This window comes from Myotis davidii, unplaced genomic scaffold, assembly GCF_000327345.1.
Source record: "Myotis davidii unplaced genomic scaffold, ASM32734v1 scaffold20, whole genome shotgun sequence".
NCBI classification, from domain to species: Eukaryota; Metazoa; Chordata; class Mammalia; order Chiroptera; family Vespertilionidae; genus Myotis; species Myotis davidii.
The window spans coordinates 687,594-706,189 of NW_006292574.1; the positions used below are offsets into that span (position 1 = coordinate 687,594).

The window sequence follows — 18,596 nt, forward strand, 5'->3', positions numbered from 1 at the left end:
AAGACAAACATGGATTAACCAAGTGAACATTGATACAAAATAAATTAAGACATAAGTAGAAAGAATCCCATGTTTATGAATTAAAATACAATATTTTTTTAAAATTTGCATACTGCCCGAATTGATTACAGATTCAATTAAATCTCTAACAAAACCTAATGGCATTTTTAATGAAAAATAAAAAAAAATCATAAAATTAAATGGAACTACAAAAGACACCGAATAGCCAATGAAATCTTGAGAAAGAACAAAACTGGAGGCAGCCTCATAGTTCCTGATTTCAAAATATATTACAAAGCTACAGTAATTCATAATCTGAGGATATTGTGTAAACACAGCCAAATAGACCAAATACACAGAATCAAAATCCCATAAGTAAGCCAGTGCCTATTCAGTTAACCCATCTTTGACAAGGAATCCAAGAATCACAACGGGAATGGATAGTACCTTCCACAAATGGTGCTGGGAAACTAGACAGGCACATAAAAATGAATGAAATTGGACTCTAATCTTACACCATGGACAAAGATAAACTCAAAAGGCATTAATGACTTACAAGACCTAAAACTGTGACACTCCTAGAAGAAAATATATTTTTAAAGTTTGCCTATAAGTATTTATATTGAATATGAATAATATTAACAAAACAAAGCTTCTTAAAATAATGTAAGAGAATATCTTCATAATCTGAGGATAGCAAGTAACAACTGAAAAAATGATGGATATAGTTAGCAATCTTAAAAGTAAAAACTCAGTGTATCAAAAGACACCTTTAAGAAAGTTAAATGTAATTCCCAGAGCTGGAGAAGATATTTTAAAGGCATGTAACAAGAAGGGAGTCATGTCTTGAATATACAAAGAATTACCACATCTCTTCTCAGACTTTTGGCTAAGATCAAGTGAAGAACTCCCATCGATGAAAAAGAACTTGCAAAAGCATAATTAATGTCAACCCAGTAGATAAATAAATACAAGATTTAAGTAGGTACTTTGTGAAAAAAGCAAAGTAGCTATTGAACATATATATGAAAAAATGTTCAATCTTAGTAGGGAAATGCTGATCATGACACAATGTGATAACACTGAAATCACACCATATTGGTCCAAATCAGAAATGTGGTTAAATCTTACAAAGATAATGATGCATGAAAGAAGGCAGATACTAAAGCATACATACTATGCAATTCTGTTTATATTCATTACAAAAGTCAAAGCTAAATTATATTATTTATGGATGCTGATTTAGTTTGTAAATCTATAATAGAAAGCAAGAATCTACTGTAGTCATTAATTATAGTTGTAACTAGGGAGAATCATGCAGGTACTTCCCTAGGGATACACTATATATCTGGGTTGTACTTATATTTCTTTTTACTTTATAATAACTTATTAAATTGTACAGTTATGTTTAAATCACTTCCTCTAAATTATGCGCTTTTCATAAAGTTTAAAGGACAAGATATGGTCTTAATAAAGGCTTCAGAAACAGTTGGAATGCCTCCTATAAAACCTTAAGTTGATTGTCAAGCTTCTTCCTTAGTTAGGCAGTAAACTCAGTGTAAGTAATGGTAGTGAGCTATAACATTTGTAGAGAAGAACTGAATCCAACTAATGTGAACAAGCCATGAATTCTCCTCAGTCTATAAAACAGAAGTGCAATTTGTACCAAGTTGGATCTCATAAATAACTAATGCAGCATTAAAAGGCACAGCTAGATGAATGGATCTGGGATTTGTGAGGCAAAAATAGCTGGCATTTCTTTTTATATAAATGTAAATAATTTAAATAGGGTATATATTTTAAAAGGGTGAATGAAAACACAATTCTAAAATGTAACCAAGCAGGCTGGTTAGTTTTCCTCCTTGCAATCTTCTTCTACCTGGGAACATCCTTCATTATTATTGCCTTGTTTCCTGGGTGGTAAATATTTTGCCCTGTACCAACATAAATTTCAATTGTTCTTTGCATTAATACTGCTTTTTAAATCAACTCTATGCGTGCTATTCCACATGCTAAAATTGTAAAAGTTGATAGATATTCAATATAAAAACTTTTTCTCTATGTATCAAGAAAACTTATTTACCTGTAGGTATGCGAATAAGCCAAATATATATGTGTAGATTTTGAAGTTAATTACATCTCTTCTTTTTTAATAATGTTTATGAATCACTTGTAAAAAATGCATTTCTTGATCATTTTAATACATTAGGTCTAATTTAATTTAGCGTATTCTAATGCCAACTATTGGGCTGGGTAGTGAGGGTTCAAAGATCAATAGGACACAGTCTCTGGTTTCAAGTAATTTGCATATTTAGGGAACTTACATGTCCTTTAGTAAGTACTATAAAAAAGCTGTGCACAGTATAATCTGGAGCCATGAGTAAGAGACTCTTAGGACCCAGAAAAGATTTTCCGAAAGAGATTATGTGTGACTAGAATTTTCAAGGATGAGTTATCTAAATGAAGAAGGGAGAAAGGAGACATCAAGGCAGCGGGCAGGAGCAGAGACAAAGGAGAGTTCTGAGAGCAAATATTAGTGATTGCAAGCAGGTTATTATTCCTGGAGGAATAATAAAGCTGCAGTGGGAGGTGTGTCTTGCTTGTTGCATTGTAAGAATACCTCCTGTAGTGCATCTGGTTTGTTAAAGATAGCATTCTAGCAGTTACAGTGAGGAAAATTCTGAGGTGTCAAAACCAGTGTCAGGATAAGCAATTAAGAAGGTATAATAATAGCTCAGGTGAGAAATAATGAGTGTCTGACTATGGTTGTTTGGAGAGAAGAAAAATTTGAGAATAATTTGAAAGATGTAAACTACCAAGATTGGTGACTGACTGGATATGGGCAGTGGGGGAGTAAGAGGTGACTGAGATGCCTCCTCAACCTTTAGCTTGGGGCATGGGTAATCAAGATGCATGATTCTGGAGAAGGAGCCCTTTCTGGGGAAGATGAAAATCAGGGTTCAATCTTAAACATGTTGAACTTGAGATGACTATCAGACATACAAGTAGGTTTGTTTGACAGGTAAGTATCTATTTGAGCGTTTAGATTGAAGGAGCAGAAGGGGCTCAAGATACATCTATGGGAGACATCAACATCCAAGTGCAATTAAAAATGTGGGCTTCCACATGAGTTCGATTTCCCAAAAGGTATGTGTAGAATCAGAACAACCACTGAGAAGATGCTTCCAAAATTCAAAGTTTGTTTTGGAGGTTTGGGATATGTCTATGATGTTGATTCTGATGATGTTAACAAAAGCGAATAACTTTTATGGTATATGTATAATATACTGATATAGTGTGCTTTTTTCTCAAATAAAAATATTATCTTTTGCTGTGGTAAAAAAGATTTATGAAGGAATCAGATAAAGGGAAGGCAAAAAGAATTAAACATTCTTAAACATAGAATCCAGGAGCAAACATAGTAGAGTCTCAAGAATAAGGGGTTCATTTCAAATGCAGTAGTAAAGTTATTCAGATAAAAGCTATATTTAGCAATAAAGAGATCATTGGTTACCATGAGGATGGTGGGAGAAATCATTCATTGTACAGCTGGGATTATACAGCTATGAATATTTACACACACATACAAATGCATACACATGTACATGCACTCATTATAATAGCTGATAGTAAGACTAAAAACTACTAAAAGGGTAGGTCCCAAGTATATATTGTATCAATAAATGCATACAACTTTCTAATCCATTTATGAACTGATAGTTGAGTACCTGAATGATCACCACGTTTCAAAAATATTCGCCAGAAATAGATACATTTCCATTTGTAGGCAGCAGCATTAAATGTATGCCACTAATTTTTCAAATCGGAGGGGGGGGGTGATTTTTCTTTACTGGACTGAGAACAGTGTTTGCATTATACAGTTTGACTTGACAAGAGAAGCCATACAATTCCCCAGTTGTCACCCACTTAACAAAGAAGTATTATAGTTTCAGGCACTGTTGAATGTCATGCTGAGCTACAACAAATAAATAAAAGACCGTAAAGCTCCCCACCTTTATTTCATTTTTAGAACCCCACACAGGGGGATCACAACATTAATCAGACAGGCCACTGAAGGCCAGATTTATTTTGCTTAATATTAAATTGTCTAGTTGAAGGATATATATATATTTTTTTATTTTTATTTTTTCAGAAATGACACCATTACTACCTTTCTAAACACTGCAGTTTACTAATGATTTTAAAACTGCTTAGGGTTTCAAACAAAATCTCTACCACTTCATCGCTGCTGAGATTTAGCATGCAGATCTCACACTGGGAATACATTAGTGTTTCAGGTTAAATACACTCAGCCTCTTTTGTTTTAGAACTGGAAGAACATTTTTGTTGACTCAGGGCTCTATTGTTGTTACTCAGCGTTAAAAGAAGTCAGTTCAGCATGAGAATTTCTGCAAGGTATTTACTGGAAGTTTGCTGGGAGGTAGCTCATTCAATATTGTGTACAATGCTTAGAACTTGTTTCATCTTAACAGGCAGTGTTGCCTCCAAGCACGCCTCCTCTGATGCATCTGTGCATGCATTCATGCCCAGGGCTATGCTGAAACACAAAGACACAAAATTTCAGGAGAATTCAGACCCCCAAGAAACTCTTCAAGAAGATGCCATCACACAGGTTAAAACCTCTGACATGAGCTTCAAGGCTTCCTCCCTGCACTGCTCTCCCTTAAACCCCCACTCACCCCGAGTATGCACACACAGTCATGCACCAAAGCACCCGCTGTGGCAAGCATGCCAAAGTAAGAACACCATCGCATTCTTGATGCTAAATGCTGCTCCACATCACAAAGAAATTATCTTTGGGACCCTGCATCTCACACCAGTGTTGGCTGAGGTAGATCTTGCTTTATCTTCTCCTCATTCCCCACCCAACTTGGAGTCAAGATTGAATCTACCAGACATTAGTTGAGAAATAAAGGAAAATGACACATTCTATACGCCACTTCTGAAGAACTAGGGTTCAAAGTCATCTGCCTGGCTCTTACACATTACAATGATTTATTCCCAGCAGGTCCTTCGGTTTTGTCAACCGGTCAACCAGCCGCTATGATGTGCACTGACCACCAGGGGGCAGATGCTTTGACTGGTAGGTTAGCTTGCTGCAGGGGTCCATCCGATTGGAACTGAGCAAGAGGGGCCAACATACCCTGGAGCCCTCCCACAATCCCTCCCTGGCTGGCCAATCTCCCGCATCCCTCCATGCCCCTAATCATGCATCAATGGGCTCCCTTGGCCTGGCCTGTGCCCTCTCACAATCTGAGACCCCTCATAGGATGTTGGATAGCTGATGAGAGTGGTTTCGGCCCAATCCCGCTCAACACAGGAGCTGCCCCCTGGTGGTCAGTGCGTTCCCACAGGGGGAGCACTACTCAGCCAGAAGCCAGGCTCAGAGCAGTCGGACATCCCCTGAGGGCTCCAGGACTGTGAGAGGGTGCAGGCCGGGCTGCGGTACCCCCCTGAGTACATTAATTTTGTGCACTGGAACTCTAGTTTAATAATAAGAAGTAAGTCAAAACAAAAACACACACATTTAAAAATATCTTCTCTTATTTTCTACACACTCAGGCACTTGGGATCAACCTAGACTTTTGTAGGAGTTGGTATAAGGCCTAATATCTGAAACTCATTTTAATGATGAACTATTGGCACGCAGTTCAGAATCAGAACATGCATAAAGACCTTTAGAGTTTCCTGTGAAATACTGTGAAGGGTTCTAAAGAAAGCATTACACTGACAAGTAAAGTCTTTATAACAATGGCCATTTCATTAGGACTTTCTACTTCCCCAACTAAACTCAACGTTTTTAAGTCGAGTTTCCAGAACTCCTCTAAAAATAGTATTTTTTTTCTATGTCAAGTGGCAAATGTGTTATTTCAATTATTTGCTAAAAGGAAGGAGAAACACCACAAAGGACTAAGGTGGCCATGCAGGGTTGACAGGAAAATGTGTGATTTCCAGAACCTTGACAAATGAGTGAGATTATAGATTTAAAAAAAATACCAGGCAGATGTGATACAAGACAGAATTGAGCTGAAGAGGCCATTTGAGAACCAGTCGATAATCTGACAGTAATGGAATTTATGTGTAGAGGAGTTCTGGACTGTGGTCCCAGGCCAGCCAAGGTGGGTGCTAGTGGGGGTCCCCCGATCACCCCGCCAGTCTCCCCACACAGGGAGATGACCTGCCAGGCTGGCCAAGGCAGGTGCCAATGGGGGCCCCCCGATCGCCCTGCCCATGCCCCACAGATCGGCCCTGATTGCTGACCAGGCCTAGGGACCCTACCCATGCATGAATTTCATGCACCTGGCCTCCAGTGTTGATATAATAAAAATCTCATGATGTCACACCTCAGAATCTCCAGGGGTCCCCATCACCTTCTACAACATGGTGTAGAGAAATGTTTGGATATGATACATCTTATTGACTGTAATTAGGACAGGTCACATACTCTCATTTGTCTACGCTTTTATTAATACAATTACCTTTCTCTAGTCAAGACAGTTTCCAATCCTTCCCTAATTCTTTTCACCAGTATTCATCTTTCACAAGTGCACTTCAGTATTGCCTCCTTCCGATGTCTTCTGCACATGCCCCTCTTATCACCTTGTTTGCTTGGTTTAAAGAAGGTGTCAGTGCCCCATGCATGTCCCTCAAGTTAACACTGGTTAACTTCCATCTGCTAGCATCTATAGTCTGACTGATGCCTTTACATCAGAATCACAGACAGTTGGCTGCTCACTTGCATGGGAACAGGGAGTGCTGAAAATAAGTCCCCTTCCACAGCATGGGTGACCAAGAACTCTCAGGATCTAGTGTAAGGATTTGGAAGAGCTATCCCTTCTTGGGATCAATACTTCTGGAGAAGGTGTTTTATGCCATTGCCCACTGCCCTTGAAATTAATCTCCAGCCCTCGTATGACAGATGGTTAATAGCAATCCCTTCATGGGCTGCCATGGCTTCTCTGCATGACTTCCTTACTTCCCTATTAGTGTTAACGTGAACTTCTCAAATAACCAGTTAGACCAGAACCTTTGCATCTAGGTTTCTTCTTGTAGAATCGACAGAAGAATTAACCCAGAGGTATTGCATAAGGGTTCTGGAGTTGAGTGGCTTGTTGTTCACATGGCATCAAGACCTGTGGGCATGATGTTAACAGCTCAGTTACTAAGACTCTTTCCTGTCGTGAAGTGGGATGACATAAAGGCATAGGAGATATGCGCCTGATGCAGTGTCTCCCAGGATTTGAGAGAGACAGTGAAGATGAGAGCAGTACTACCTGTGGAGTTGGTAGCTTTTATATTATCCATATGCTCTGAGAGAAAAACTGAGGGGCTCAACCTAACCTTTCAAAATGTCAGGACACGGTATGAAAGTCAGAAGGACTCTAATACAGCATTTAAAGAAATCCTTTTTCTTTTTTTTTCTTTTTTTGCAGGCAGAGAGAATATTGAATGAAAACTAGACCCTTTGCCTGATTGTACGGGTAGCTGAATCGTAAAGAAGTCTTACTTCCAAGCACCAGCAAACCTCTTATTCAAAACCCAGGGCCTTACCAGGGAAGAGGTGGGATCCTGAAACATAGGCTCAGGGCGCCTGAGTGACTCTCTCCTTCCAGAGGAGGTATCTTCCTCGCCTGGAGACCGTATCAATGCCTCAGCTGAGCTAGGTGCCTCAAAATACGTACACCTTCCTCAAAACTGGCTCTTATTTGTGGCTTCTAAACCATTAACTGTGTTCAAAACCAATCATGGCCTAACTGAGAAATACTGTACTATCTCTGATTTTTATTTAAACTGGATTTTCAACAAAACAACTACAGAAATTGACTTGTATGTCCAGTTAGAAATTAGGAGAACATGCCTAGAAATGAGTGTTGAGTATGCGGGACAAAGGTTGTGTATTATTCCCTAAGGTACAGAGTAGATGCTAAAGACATGTTCAGACACCGAAATAATTCACATCTAAGCATTTGTATTTTGAGGTATTTTCAAATGTATACTTTATAATATAGCTACATATTTATTGTAAAACACTTTATCATAATTCCAGAAAATAAAATAAATTAAATTAAAATAGAATACTCTTAAATGAATCACTTTTAGATTATACTATGGTTATAAAATGTAAATTAACTAAATCTTAAAAGTTAAACACCAAATGGAAACGATATTATTAAAAAAATATCTCGAAAGATGTCTGGCTCAGTGATTGAGAATGCATGCCCTTTATCTGCACCCTGCAGTATACCCAAGTGCTCTCACAGATGGCTTTCAGATAGTTCCAGTGCCCCATCGCCTAACACATACTCCACTTACCCTGACTTGACCCACAAAGGCATTGGCTTCCTCTTCCACCACAGACAGATTTCTAGGCAGATAGGGATCAAACACCGGATCATTGTCATTGACATCTGACACCACTATGTTTACTGTGGCCGTTGAGGTCTGAAATTGAAAAGAAGAAGGTTAAATGTGAGAGGAGCTATTTTTATTGTATTGTCAGTTACTTGTTAATGGTGGCATTTGTCTCTCTGAAAAGCATCTCTGTTCCTATTCCTATTTCTTAGTTTTCCAAAAACAAAAACAAAAAAAAGAAGAAGAGGAAGCTCAAAAACAGAAAAAAGCAAATGATGCTATCAAAGGAAAAGCATCTTGAAAATGTCAAGTACTGACTAAAGGCTAACTTTGAGGAAGTGATTTTACCTTTATCTTGATCAAATCTTGTGGGAAACTGTTTATTGCCTTCACTACCTGATAAACATAGACAGAGAACCTCCCCCCGCCCCCCCCCCCCCCAAGGCTGGGTGCCTTTGAAGCCCTAGCAGAGGTCAGCTAGGCTAGGCGCCACCTCTGTTTGTCCAGACAGTGGTAGCTGAAACTACTCCCCCATTTATTATTATGTAAATCCTTGCTGATGGGCTAGTCTGCCTGTTGCCAGCGCTCACCTGCCTAAGGGCTATGCTATGGGTGCATCCCAGATCAATAAAAGCTTGGTGAGGCCTGAGCACAGAGAGGAAGTCCTTCAGGACTTGCCACCTGGTCCCCCAATATTGCAAAATTATCTCGTGTCTTTTTCTCTCATTTGTTGTGCGGCTCCTCGTTCAGATACCGAACCCTACTCCACGCAGAACATGGAGGGAGTCTTACTCGACAAATCTTATGGGTGGCAAGCTTTTGTTTGTACACCCCTTTTGCTCTGAAATGTAACATTCCTGTAGATTTTTATCACTCTCTAGCAAAAAAAACTAGTGCATTATAAAATCACACTATATGTCAACTAGGTATTTTCAAGTAAGCAAATGCTACCAGAAAAATGTTACATTAGTAATTTTCTGAGTTTACATCTAAACCAAGAATTTGAGGACCATGTATACCACTAATTAATTACCTTATAATTACCGTATACAGCCTAAGGAAATGGTAAGCAGGTAAACCTAATAGTAATATATGCTACCTGCCTAAAACAGTGATGGCGAACCTTTTGAGCTCGGCGTGTCAGCATTTTGAAAAACCCTAACTTAAGTCTGGTGCCGAGTCACATATAGAAATTTTTTGATATTTGCAACCATAGTAAAACAAAGACTTATATTTTTGATATTTATCTTATGTATTTAAATGCCATTTAACAAATAAAAATCAATGAAAAAAATGAGTTCGCTTGTCATCTCTGACACACGTCATAGGTTTGCCATCACTGGCCTAAAAGGTACATCCCTGGTCTGCTGCAACCAGAGAAGAGTATGTAGGTCAGTATCTTTTGCACAATCCAGAACATATTCACATGTGACTCCAGCTGGACACTGACTGCTCTCTCTAATCAATTCCTGTGTACAGCACATGCCCTCCACCTGCTCTGTCAGTGTGGGAGAGATCACTGAGGGAGGAGGCCAAAATTAGAGAAAGGCTGTTGGTTGATTGATATAACCACAATCCACAAGCCCTACTTACTAGTTATCTTTCAGCTTGCTGTGGCTACTTAGGATAATAAGATGTAAGAGAAAATATTCCAGGAGTGGTGTCTGAAAAAATTTTAGTTCTCTGAAGAAGAACGATGGACTCATGCATTCATCTTTACCTTTTATTCTTCTGGAATGAAGAGTGGATGCCTAGAGCGCAATAGCCACCTTCAGCACACTGGGTAATAAGAATGAATAACAAAGCAAACATGATAAACGGCAGAGCAGGGAATAGGGAGCAGGCATCCCTGAAGTACCGAGGCCTGCACAATCCCGGTCCTGTCCACCTGTAGCTTTCTTTTTATTTGAGACAAATAAACCTATTTTGCTTAAGCGACTGTAGTTTGGATTTCCTGGTGTGTGTTTTTTTGTTTGTTTGTTTTTTTGTTTTTTGTTTTTTATGGCCACAGTCCTAAATGCTAATGATGCCAGAGGTTCCTGATGTTGTTCAGAGTATGTCACCCCCAAAAATGCCACCTGGTCATATTGACTATTTTGAATTGAAGGCACTTGGAAAGCAGCAAAAACAGAAGAATCATTGTGACCTTTTCTTTTTTCCCTTAAAAGCAAGATATGGAACTCCTATGTGAAAGATGTCCTCCCCGTATCAGAAAGAAACATTCTTATCAACAGTGAGAAGTTGAGAGCAAGAGAATTTGGTACTAGCAGACCATGCTAAGATAATTTTAATCATCCTTTAGCCTCCCTACATAAGTCAGTCACTATTGCACAAATGCTTCTCTTATAAAAGCAGGTAGGTTTCACCATTTCTTTGCGTCTTCATTTCCTTATAGAGGCTACCACATCATATAAAACATATTAAATACGTTTGTATGCTTTCACTTGTTAATTTTTGTCAGTTTAATTTTCAGACCCAGCCAGAGACCTTAAGAGGGTTGAGAAAATTTTTTTCCTCCTAGAGTGTTAATCAAATTATAACCATAAATATAATAATGTTTGCCCAGATTTTCTAAGAAAATGTCTTTTTAGCTCATATTTATGAACTTAGTTTAGCTTAAGAGTAAATTATGTACAAAAGCTTCTAAAAAAAGGAAGTGAAATGTATATTCCTGCAAAATGCATTTGGGAGTTATCCTATATATTATTATAAATAAATTCGGTAAAATATAACTGATTAAAAAACTTGCATATAACACATAAAATTTTTAATCGAAGTCTATTTCAGCTAAAATGTGAAAATGTTGGAATAAAGAATAGTAGCAGCTTTGTTAAGAAATTTGCAACTTCATAAATTTGCAAGTAACTTCAAATAAATGTAAATAATTATTAAATCTACAAAATATTACTTTATTTTAATCATAATAACTGAAGAAATCTAAATATTTACAGGTATGTATTACATGAGATATTTAATTTACCTGTATAGATTTTTAAAACTATTATTGACAAACTAAATTTAGGAAAAAGCGAAAAAATATAGGAAAAAATATATAAAATTTCTTCAACATTGTCTACAAAAAATTGGCAATGACCAACTGAATATTAGCTCTCTTTGTAAGGCCAGGGAGAAGCCTCTCCCTCCCCCAGACCTTTCTTAAAAGCCCTGGCCCTAGTTTAGTCATAGCAGAGTTATTTTATCTCTTCCTGGGATCGGTCTGTGCTAACTGACCTTTCCAGTAAGCCCTGGTGCTCTGGTGTAGTCACAGCAGAGTTGTTTTATCTCTCCCTGGGGTAGGTTTATGCAAGACAGACCACCCTGGCCCCTCAGGAAATGAGTCAACTGCTAACACAGGCCTGTCCCCTCAGGAGATGAGTTAACTGACAACCCAGTTTCCTGACATTCCAGGCCACCTGCGTGTGGTTTTTGCCTTTCTAAACTCATGCTCTGCAATTGCTTGGGGCTCCAGTCAGCCAGCACTTCCCTCGGGTTGCTGCCTGCCTGCCTGGGAGCCCCTGTGCTGCGCTTGTAATAAAGAACCTCTTGCTTTTGCATCAAGTTCCGGTCTCTGCGTTTGACTTGGGGTCGTCGCCTCCTCCATCGGACTCTCCGGGGGGTCTTAGGGCCTTACATCTTCTTCCCTAAACTCTTTTGGGGGTTGGTAAGGGATGGGGTTTCTCATAACATTTCAAATTATATCTTTACAATTTGTTTCACACATATTGCTAGCAATCATTTTGATTTAAGAACAGTCCTCCATCTGGTGTCTGTGCTCATTACATATCTTTCTTGAGACCCATGATTTTTAAGGTTAATGGGTTCATTTCACTATAATTTTGCAAAGGATATCTTTAAATGTTTAGATAAGAAAAAGTGTTATGACAATGTGAGAATATTATCATTCTGTAATCACTTTTTTCTTTAGGAACCCACTGTATGTGCCCACATGTAAATCCATGCATAAAATTATATGAATAATAAAATTTACTGAAGAAGTTTTTGTTTGAAATCAAAATGTTTCTTTCTCTACTGATACTCTCTCACTATAAACTTTTGAAAATAAATAAACTTGCTTAAAAGAATCAGAATTTTAAAAGTGAAGGAGACCTTAATGATTATAAGAATTGAAAAATTAGGAACTAGAAATGCTAACTAACCTAGCCAAAGGGAACTGAAATAGACAACTAACTGGGAAAAAAAATGTTCTAGAAGGAACTAAAGTACTAATTTTAATCCCGAACTTACTTTTAGTTTTTTTATGGGGACGAAACCAAAATTAGTACATTGAGACTAAGCCTGATATTCTAATACACCATTTTTAAGCTGTTCTTTTGTCTAAGAAATTTTACTTTTAAGATCAGGCTTAAAATGTCCCAGCTAATATCACAAAGTTTGTATTATAATGTTTTTTTTCCTATTCTAATGGTTGACCTGTATGCTCCTTAGTAATTTTACTTCACTCTAATTATACCCCTTATTCTATGCTGAATAAATAATTCCTCCTCCTCCCTAGAATTTTTCCCTCAGTTATTTCCTAGCCAAGTTACCCATTAAACTTTCATCGTAAGTCAAGTTCTTCAATTATTTTCTTCTCGAGTTTCTCACTGACTTTGTTATGCATGTTTATCACAGGCACACTATGTTAATCAAGGGTATTGCATAAATATAAATAATTCTTAAATTTCATTTTTCTTCACATCTAATATTCAAGTATCTTCTATTGACCCCACTATTTACTAAACTGTTCTGTAAACTTTATTTTCTATATTAGCTGTTTATCTAATGTTTGAAAAGTGACAAATAGCTTATAAATGGCAAATTATAATTACCAAATTTAATTAATTATATCTATCTATTTTTCTGATTTTTAACTAAGGTGATAACACATTCCAGGTGTAAATTTGATATGTTTTTTATCACGGTGAAATTCTCTCAGCTATCAGTCTCAAGTAAGTGTGAGAAGATCATTATAGGGTCCCAAACAATTTATCATATTGATCAAATAAGACATTTCAAGAAAATGGTAGATTTTTTACCATTTGAATTGGATAATTCTTGCCTATATACCTATATGGAGTTTGAAATTATTCCCAGAGGACAGTGCTGAGTGAGTCTAGATCTAGATGCACTTGATAAAAGAAACACACACAGCTGGCTGGTGTGGCTCAGGAGTTGAGCATCGACCTATGAACCAGGAGGTCACAGTTCGATTCCTGTTCAGGGCACATGTCTGGGTTTTGAGCTTGATCTCCAGTGTGGGGAGTGCAGGAGGTAGCTGATCAATGATTGTCTTTCATCATTGATGTTTCTATCTTTCTCTCCCTCTCCCTTCCTCTCTGAAATAAATAAAATATGTAGTTTTAAAAAAGAAACACACACACACACACACACACACAAAACACCTTCCCCACCCCCAAAAGGAACCCCCAAAGACAAAAAGCTATGGAATAGAAATGGTGAAAAAATAGTCTAATGATATGTTACCAAAAACTGAAATGTTACCATGCTTAAAAATCAGAATAGTTGTGGTTGTGCCTGGCATTGTTTAAAGAATACAATTGAATTCTCTTAAAACAATTCAGAATGACTCCACTACTTATTCTTAAAACTAATTTGAGTGCAGAGAAAATAAAATTTATCTTCTCTAGATTTAAGGGTCCCTTTAAACCACTTCAGTCATCAAGGATTAGTACAGATTCTGAGTGCTGCTTACAAATCCACTGTGGAATCAATTTGTTTTCCTAAGTGCTTCAAGGCATGTATCCACAAATTCCCTTTTAACACTTCTCCACCCCACAAAGTGACATTAAAGGAAACAGGTTCCAACATAGTAAAATTCCCAGAGTGCTCTGTTGCTGATGGACATAACTGAATACTTCTGAGACTATGTTAGATATCATGTTCCCCAGAAATTGGGTAAGAATGTCAAACACAAGTATCTATTCTGTCAGGTCAAAAGTTATTTAACACCATAACAGATTAAGAGTATAGGTTCATTTATTAGCAAAGGAGCCTACTGGAGAAAAGAGCACTTTGAGTAATTATAATGAGAGAGAGAGAGAGAGAGAGAGATTATTCGTGAATTCACGAGAGTGATACATTTTTTAAAGTGTAAAACTACAAGGTTCTCTCGGTTTCTTTAATACTATTTTTTACCCCTTTCCCAGGGAGAGTACTCACCCCATCTGGCCTGCCATCGTGTGCAGTGACGATTAGAATGTAGCGATCGGTGCTCTCCCTGTCCAGGGCTTTCCCTAAGGTTAGAATCCCAGTTCTAGTGACAGAGAAAACAAACAAACAGGTAAGACAGAGAGGAATGTTATCACAGAGGAGTCTCCCCGCTATCCTGAACTACTTCTGCTATGCGTTTCCCCTTCATCAAACACATCTTAAGTATATAAGATGTATGATTCTAAGATTCATGCTGAAAAGCATAAGTCTTTTAAGGTTGTCGAGTTCCTTAGCAAGAATGAAAAATTACCAAACCAAATAACATAATTTTAATGCAGCTATGTTTACTGTGATAGTAGAATTCAAGCAATTAACACCACATATGGTAGTGGGGTATAGAAAGTCAACACCAATGAATCAAAATCAGAGTCTCTGTGACTGCTGTTGATATAGATTTAATAAATGCTCTGAACATATGGTATGGTTATGAAAACACTGCCTCTGCCTCTTGTACATTTTTAAATGTTTTATCGAAATAACTGTAAACCAATTACTAGAGTAGTTCATAACAGTCAGGTTTGGATCAACTTTCTACACCACACATGGTTCAGATAATCTCATTCTAAAATGACATTCAGAGAAAAGTACGACATTTACTGCTTCTGAGACTTATTTGCAAGTAATGAAAGAAATAGGAAATCTGAAAACCTAGCCACAGTATAATAAAATAAAGAAAACTGAGACATTGTTTTTCATTTCCCCCTCAGTTTAACGATCAAGGCTCTCTATACTCTTTCTTACACAATGAATCAGAAAAACCACTAGAAATTTATATAATATTTCCTTGTAGAGCCATGTTATACATAAATAGCAACTTTTTCATGGGTTGGTGAATATCATGGAGCTAGTTCTCTGTTTAAGACAACATGTGCCTGTTCCCCATTATAGTAGGCAGTGGCAGGCTATTTTGAAGAGAAAGAAGGAATAGCTGGTGTCTTTCGGTATTCATTGCTGAAAGACTATTTAGGTGTTTAAAAAAGCATCCTTTCATGAAGTCCATAAACAACTAGTAGGGAAGGGTCTTCTTCTTTTTCTTTTTTAAAGAGAATTTTTGTGGTTTCACTGTATCATGAGCCATTGAGAGATCTGAACAAATCATTATCTGGGCAGTGACGCAGCTGCTTTCTCCTTTACTATTTTGGGCTACTACAGCAACTTGTCGGGGGTTAAAAAAAAAAAAAAAAGACAACCTTTTACATTACTCAAGTCTTTCTAAAGCATGTGCTGGAACAACACAAGTTTCTCATGTCAGATGGAACTAGCCTAGCATCCAAGCACCATGCACACAGCGCCCTGGGGCCATTCCCACCACGGCTCCGCTCTTTGGTGTGATGTTCGGAGTACCGGGAGGCGTGTGAATAGTATGGGGAAGAGGAAACACACTGAGTGCCTGGCTGGGAGGTGACCAACGAAGTGGTGCAGGGCAAGCCTGAACACGTCTTTGGTGCAAACCCAAGCATTACAGATGTTCTTTAATAGGAACATCTGGTGGAACACACGATGGTCTTCATCAGCCACAAGCTGGCCCACAACCCTGCTGAGGAGGCAGCTATCTGGTGTCGGCTGATGGTCCTGCACCATGCTGTTCTGCCGGATTTTCTGGGACGGAAGGCTAGACAGCTCCTCCACAATGACAGTGCTCCCCTGGCATTGCTCTCCTTCCCATGTAAGGCATGATGTGTCGAGGCTTTGTTGTAATCAAATGACTGGTAGGAATGCTGAATGAAGCTGCATCCAGTTTGCTCCGGAATTGGCTTGACTCCCATCCTGGAGTGTCACGGGGTCTCTGACATGGGAGAGGCAGACCAGCATGGTCTGTATAGTCTTTCTACCAGTTAGATCAAAGTTGGGCTACATTTATTAGATTCAGTAAATCATATACATATACATATACATATATATTTGTGTGTGTGTATATATATATACGCATACATATATATATATATTTGTGTATATATATATATTATATGTAAGAATCACCTCTGACACATCAATAATAGTGCCACTTAGAATTTACAGGGTTGAAAATGTATTGCAGAAGAGGGACGTCGGTGAAAATGGTTAAGCTCTAAGAGATAGATGATCTCTCCACAAAAGCCTTGAAAAAATGAAACAGAAAGGGTCAGAGCCAACTTTGATAGAACTCTGGAGAAAAGTCAAAGGTGGACAGCGACCTCATAAAGGCAGAGTCAAGAAAAAGGCAATTTAAAAATGATGGGAAAACTTTGTGGCATTTACACTTGTCCTTGTCTCCACGCTCTGTCCTGGAGTAGTCCTGAAGATGGCAGTCACCATTCCTACTATGACACTCTGGTCCCTGTTTCTGGAGGGAGAAGAGCTATCCTAGTTCCCAAAGGATTGTGTTTGTCTATCCAACTAATCTGGAGGCTGTCCTAAGATATAATACGGCTTTCTTTGTTTTGTCTAACTCAGAACTCACTCAAGGCAGAAAAGCAGTAGAAATTTTTGGAAAACATTATATAAGGAAAGGAGTAGCCTGACACCACCTGAGGCAAAAGATACAGTTGAGGCATAGAAAGACTCCAAAAGCCAGGGGGTAAATGGTTTCATGGGAAATTAGGGCATTTGAAACAGCTCATGTATCCTAGGGAATAGAATAGAATTGTCCAGAAATAAACCCATACATCTGTGATCAATTGGTTTTCAACAAAGATGCCAAGAATATTCAATTGGGAAAATGGTGCTGAGGCAATGGGAAACTGTAAAACTATGAAACTGCACTATTTTACACCATATGTGAAAATTAAGTAAAAATGAAACAATAACTAAATATAAGTACTCAAACCATAAAACACTTAGACAAAAACATAGGGGAAAATCTTAATGATTCTGGATTTGACAACGGATGTGTAAATATGACATCAAAGGCATGAACAGTCAAAGGGGAAAAAAAGTATGCAATTATCACAAGGATCTGCCCTCTACTCACTGTTGAAGGGGAGCAAAGTTTGTTGCCCCAAAATATGCCTCGTTGGGTATTGATTATTTTAAGTTGTTTATTTTTAGAAACAAATGACTTAGGAAGAAACTATGACCTTCCTTCTAGCTTCCTCAAAGATTTTAGATAGAGGGCCTGCTCCAGGAAGGGAGATACCATCACAAGTAACTATAGTTTAATATGAATTAGTGTGTGATAGACACAGGAACCTAGCAAGGCCCATTTGCTCAAAGTCCTCCTTGTGCCCTATTATTAGGTTAGAGTTTATATTTGTTTACTAAACATTTGCCTTCCCATTTCCATGTGAACTACCTTCCACCACTTGAAGTCCCAAACAACTATCCCCACCCTCTTCCCCATTGCTTAAGATGGCATACAAACCTCAACTGCCTAATAGGTCATCAGGCCCTATATTCTTACGGAATCTCTATATGTACATACATAATTAAATTTAAATTTGGTTATATTCTCATTTGTCTCATGGCAATTTAATTCTTAGACCAGTCAGAAGAACTAAGAAGGGAAAGGGGGAATTTTCTATTCCCTATCACTGTCCTAGAATCAGTTTGTATTTAAGGAGATGACTGTTTGAATTGACCTAAGAGCTGTAGCATTAAGAACTGTGGTCAGTTTAGTCGAAGAGGATGCTGTATTGACATCTTCCACAACTTAAAGAACTTCTGTGACCCCACTTAGGTGTCTCTGATTTCAAAAGCAGAAATGAGAAACAGTAGAGAAATGGCTGCCAGGGTACCAGAACAAGTGGAGAATTTCTTTTATAAAATGGATGGCTCATCAGATTTCACAACCAGGAGCTGTAAAATCCTTCAGCATCAAAGGAAAAACACAGAAATATAAATTTTTAAGAGAGAGAGTGTAAGAAAGAAAGATCTGGGCTTCCTGCTTACCAGGGTAGGTGAAATATTCACGGTTGTCTCTCTTTTAAATAGTTTTATTAATGTAAAATTCACGTATCATAGAATTCACCTAAAGTATGGTATTCAATATATTTTAGTATATTTGAAGAGTTGCT

At 37.9% G+C, this 18,596-nt stretch overlaps 1 protein-coding gene and 1 pseudogene across 2 annotated transcripts in view; both read right to left on the reverse strand.

The window, feature by feature from the left end:
- The window catches only part of PCDH15 (protocadherin-related 15), a 516,985-nt gene that overhangs the window by 168,672 nt on the left and 329,717 nt on the right, over positions 1–18,596 (reverse strand). For both annotated transcript variants that reach the window (XM_015565490.1, XM_015565491.1), the window contains exons 16-17: positions 14,554–14,647; positions 8,335–8,463 (exon numbers count right to left, since the gene is read on the reverse strand). In XM_015565490.1, the coding sequence (XP_015420976.1) occupies positions 8,335–8,463; positions 14,554–14,647 (223 nt within the window). The remainder of the gene's footprint in view (positions 1–8,334; positions 8,464–14,553; positions 14,648–18,596) is intronic.
- Positions 15,868–16,370, reverse strand: LOC102767780 (annotated as a pseudogene).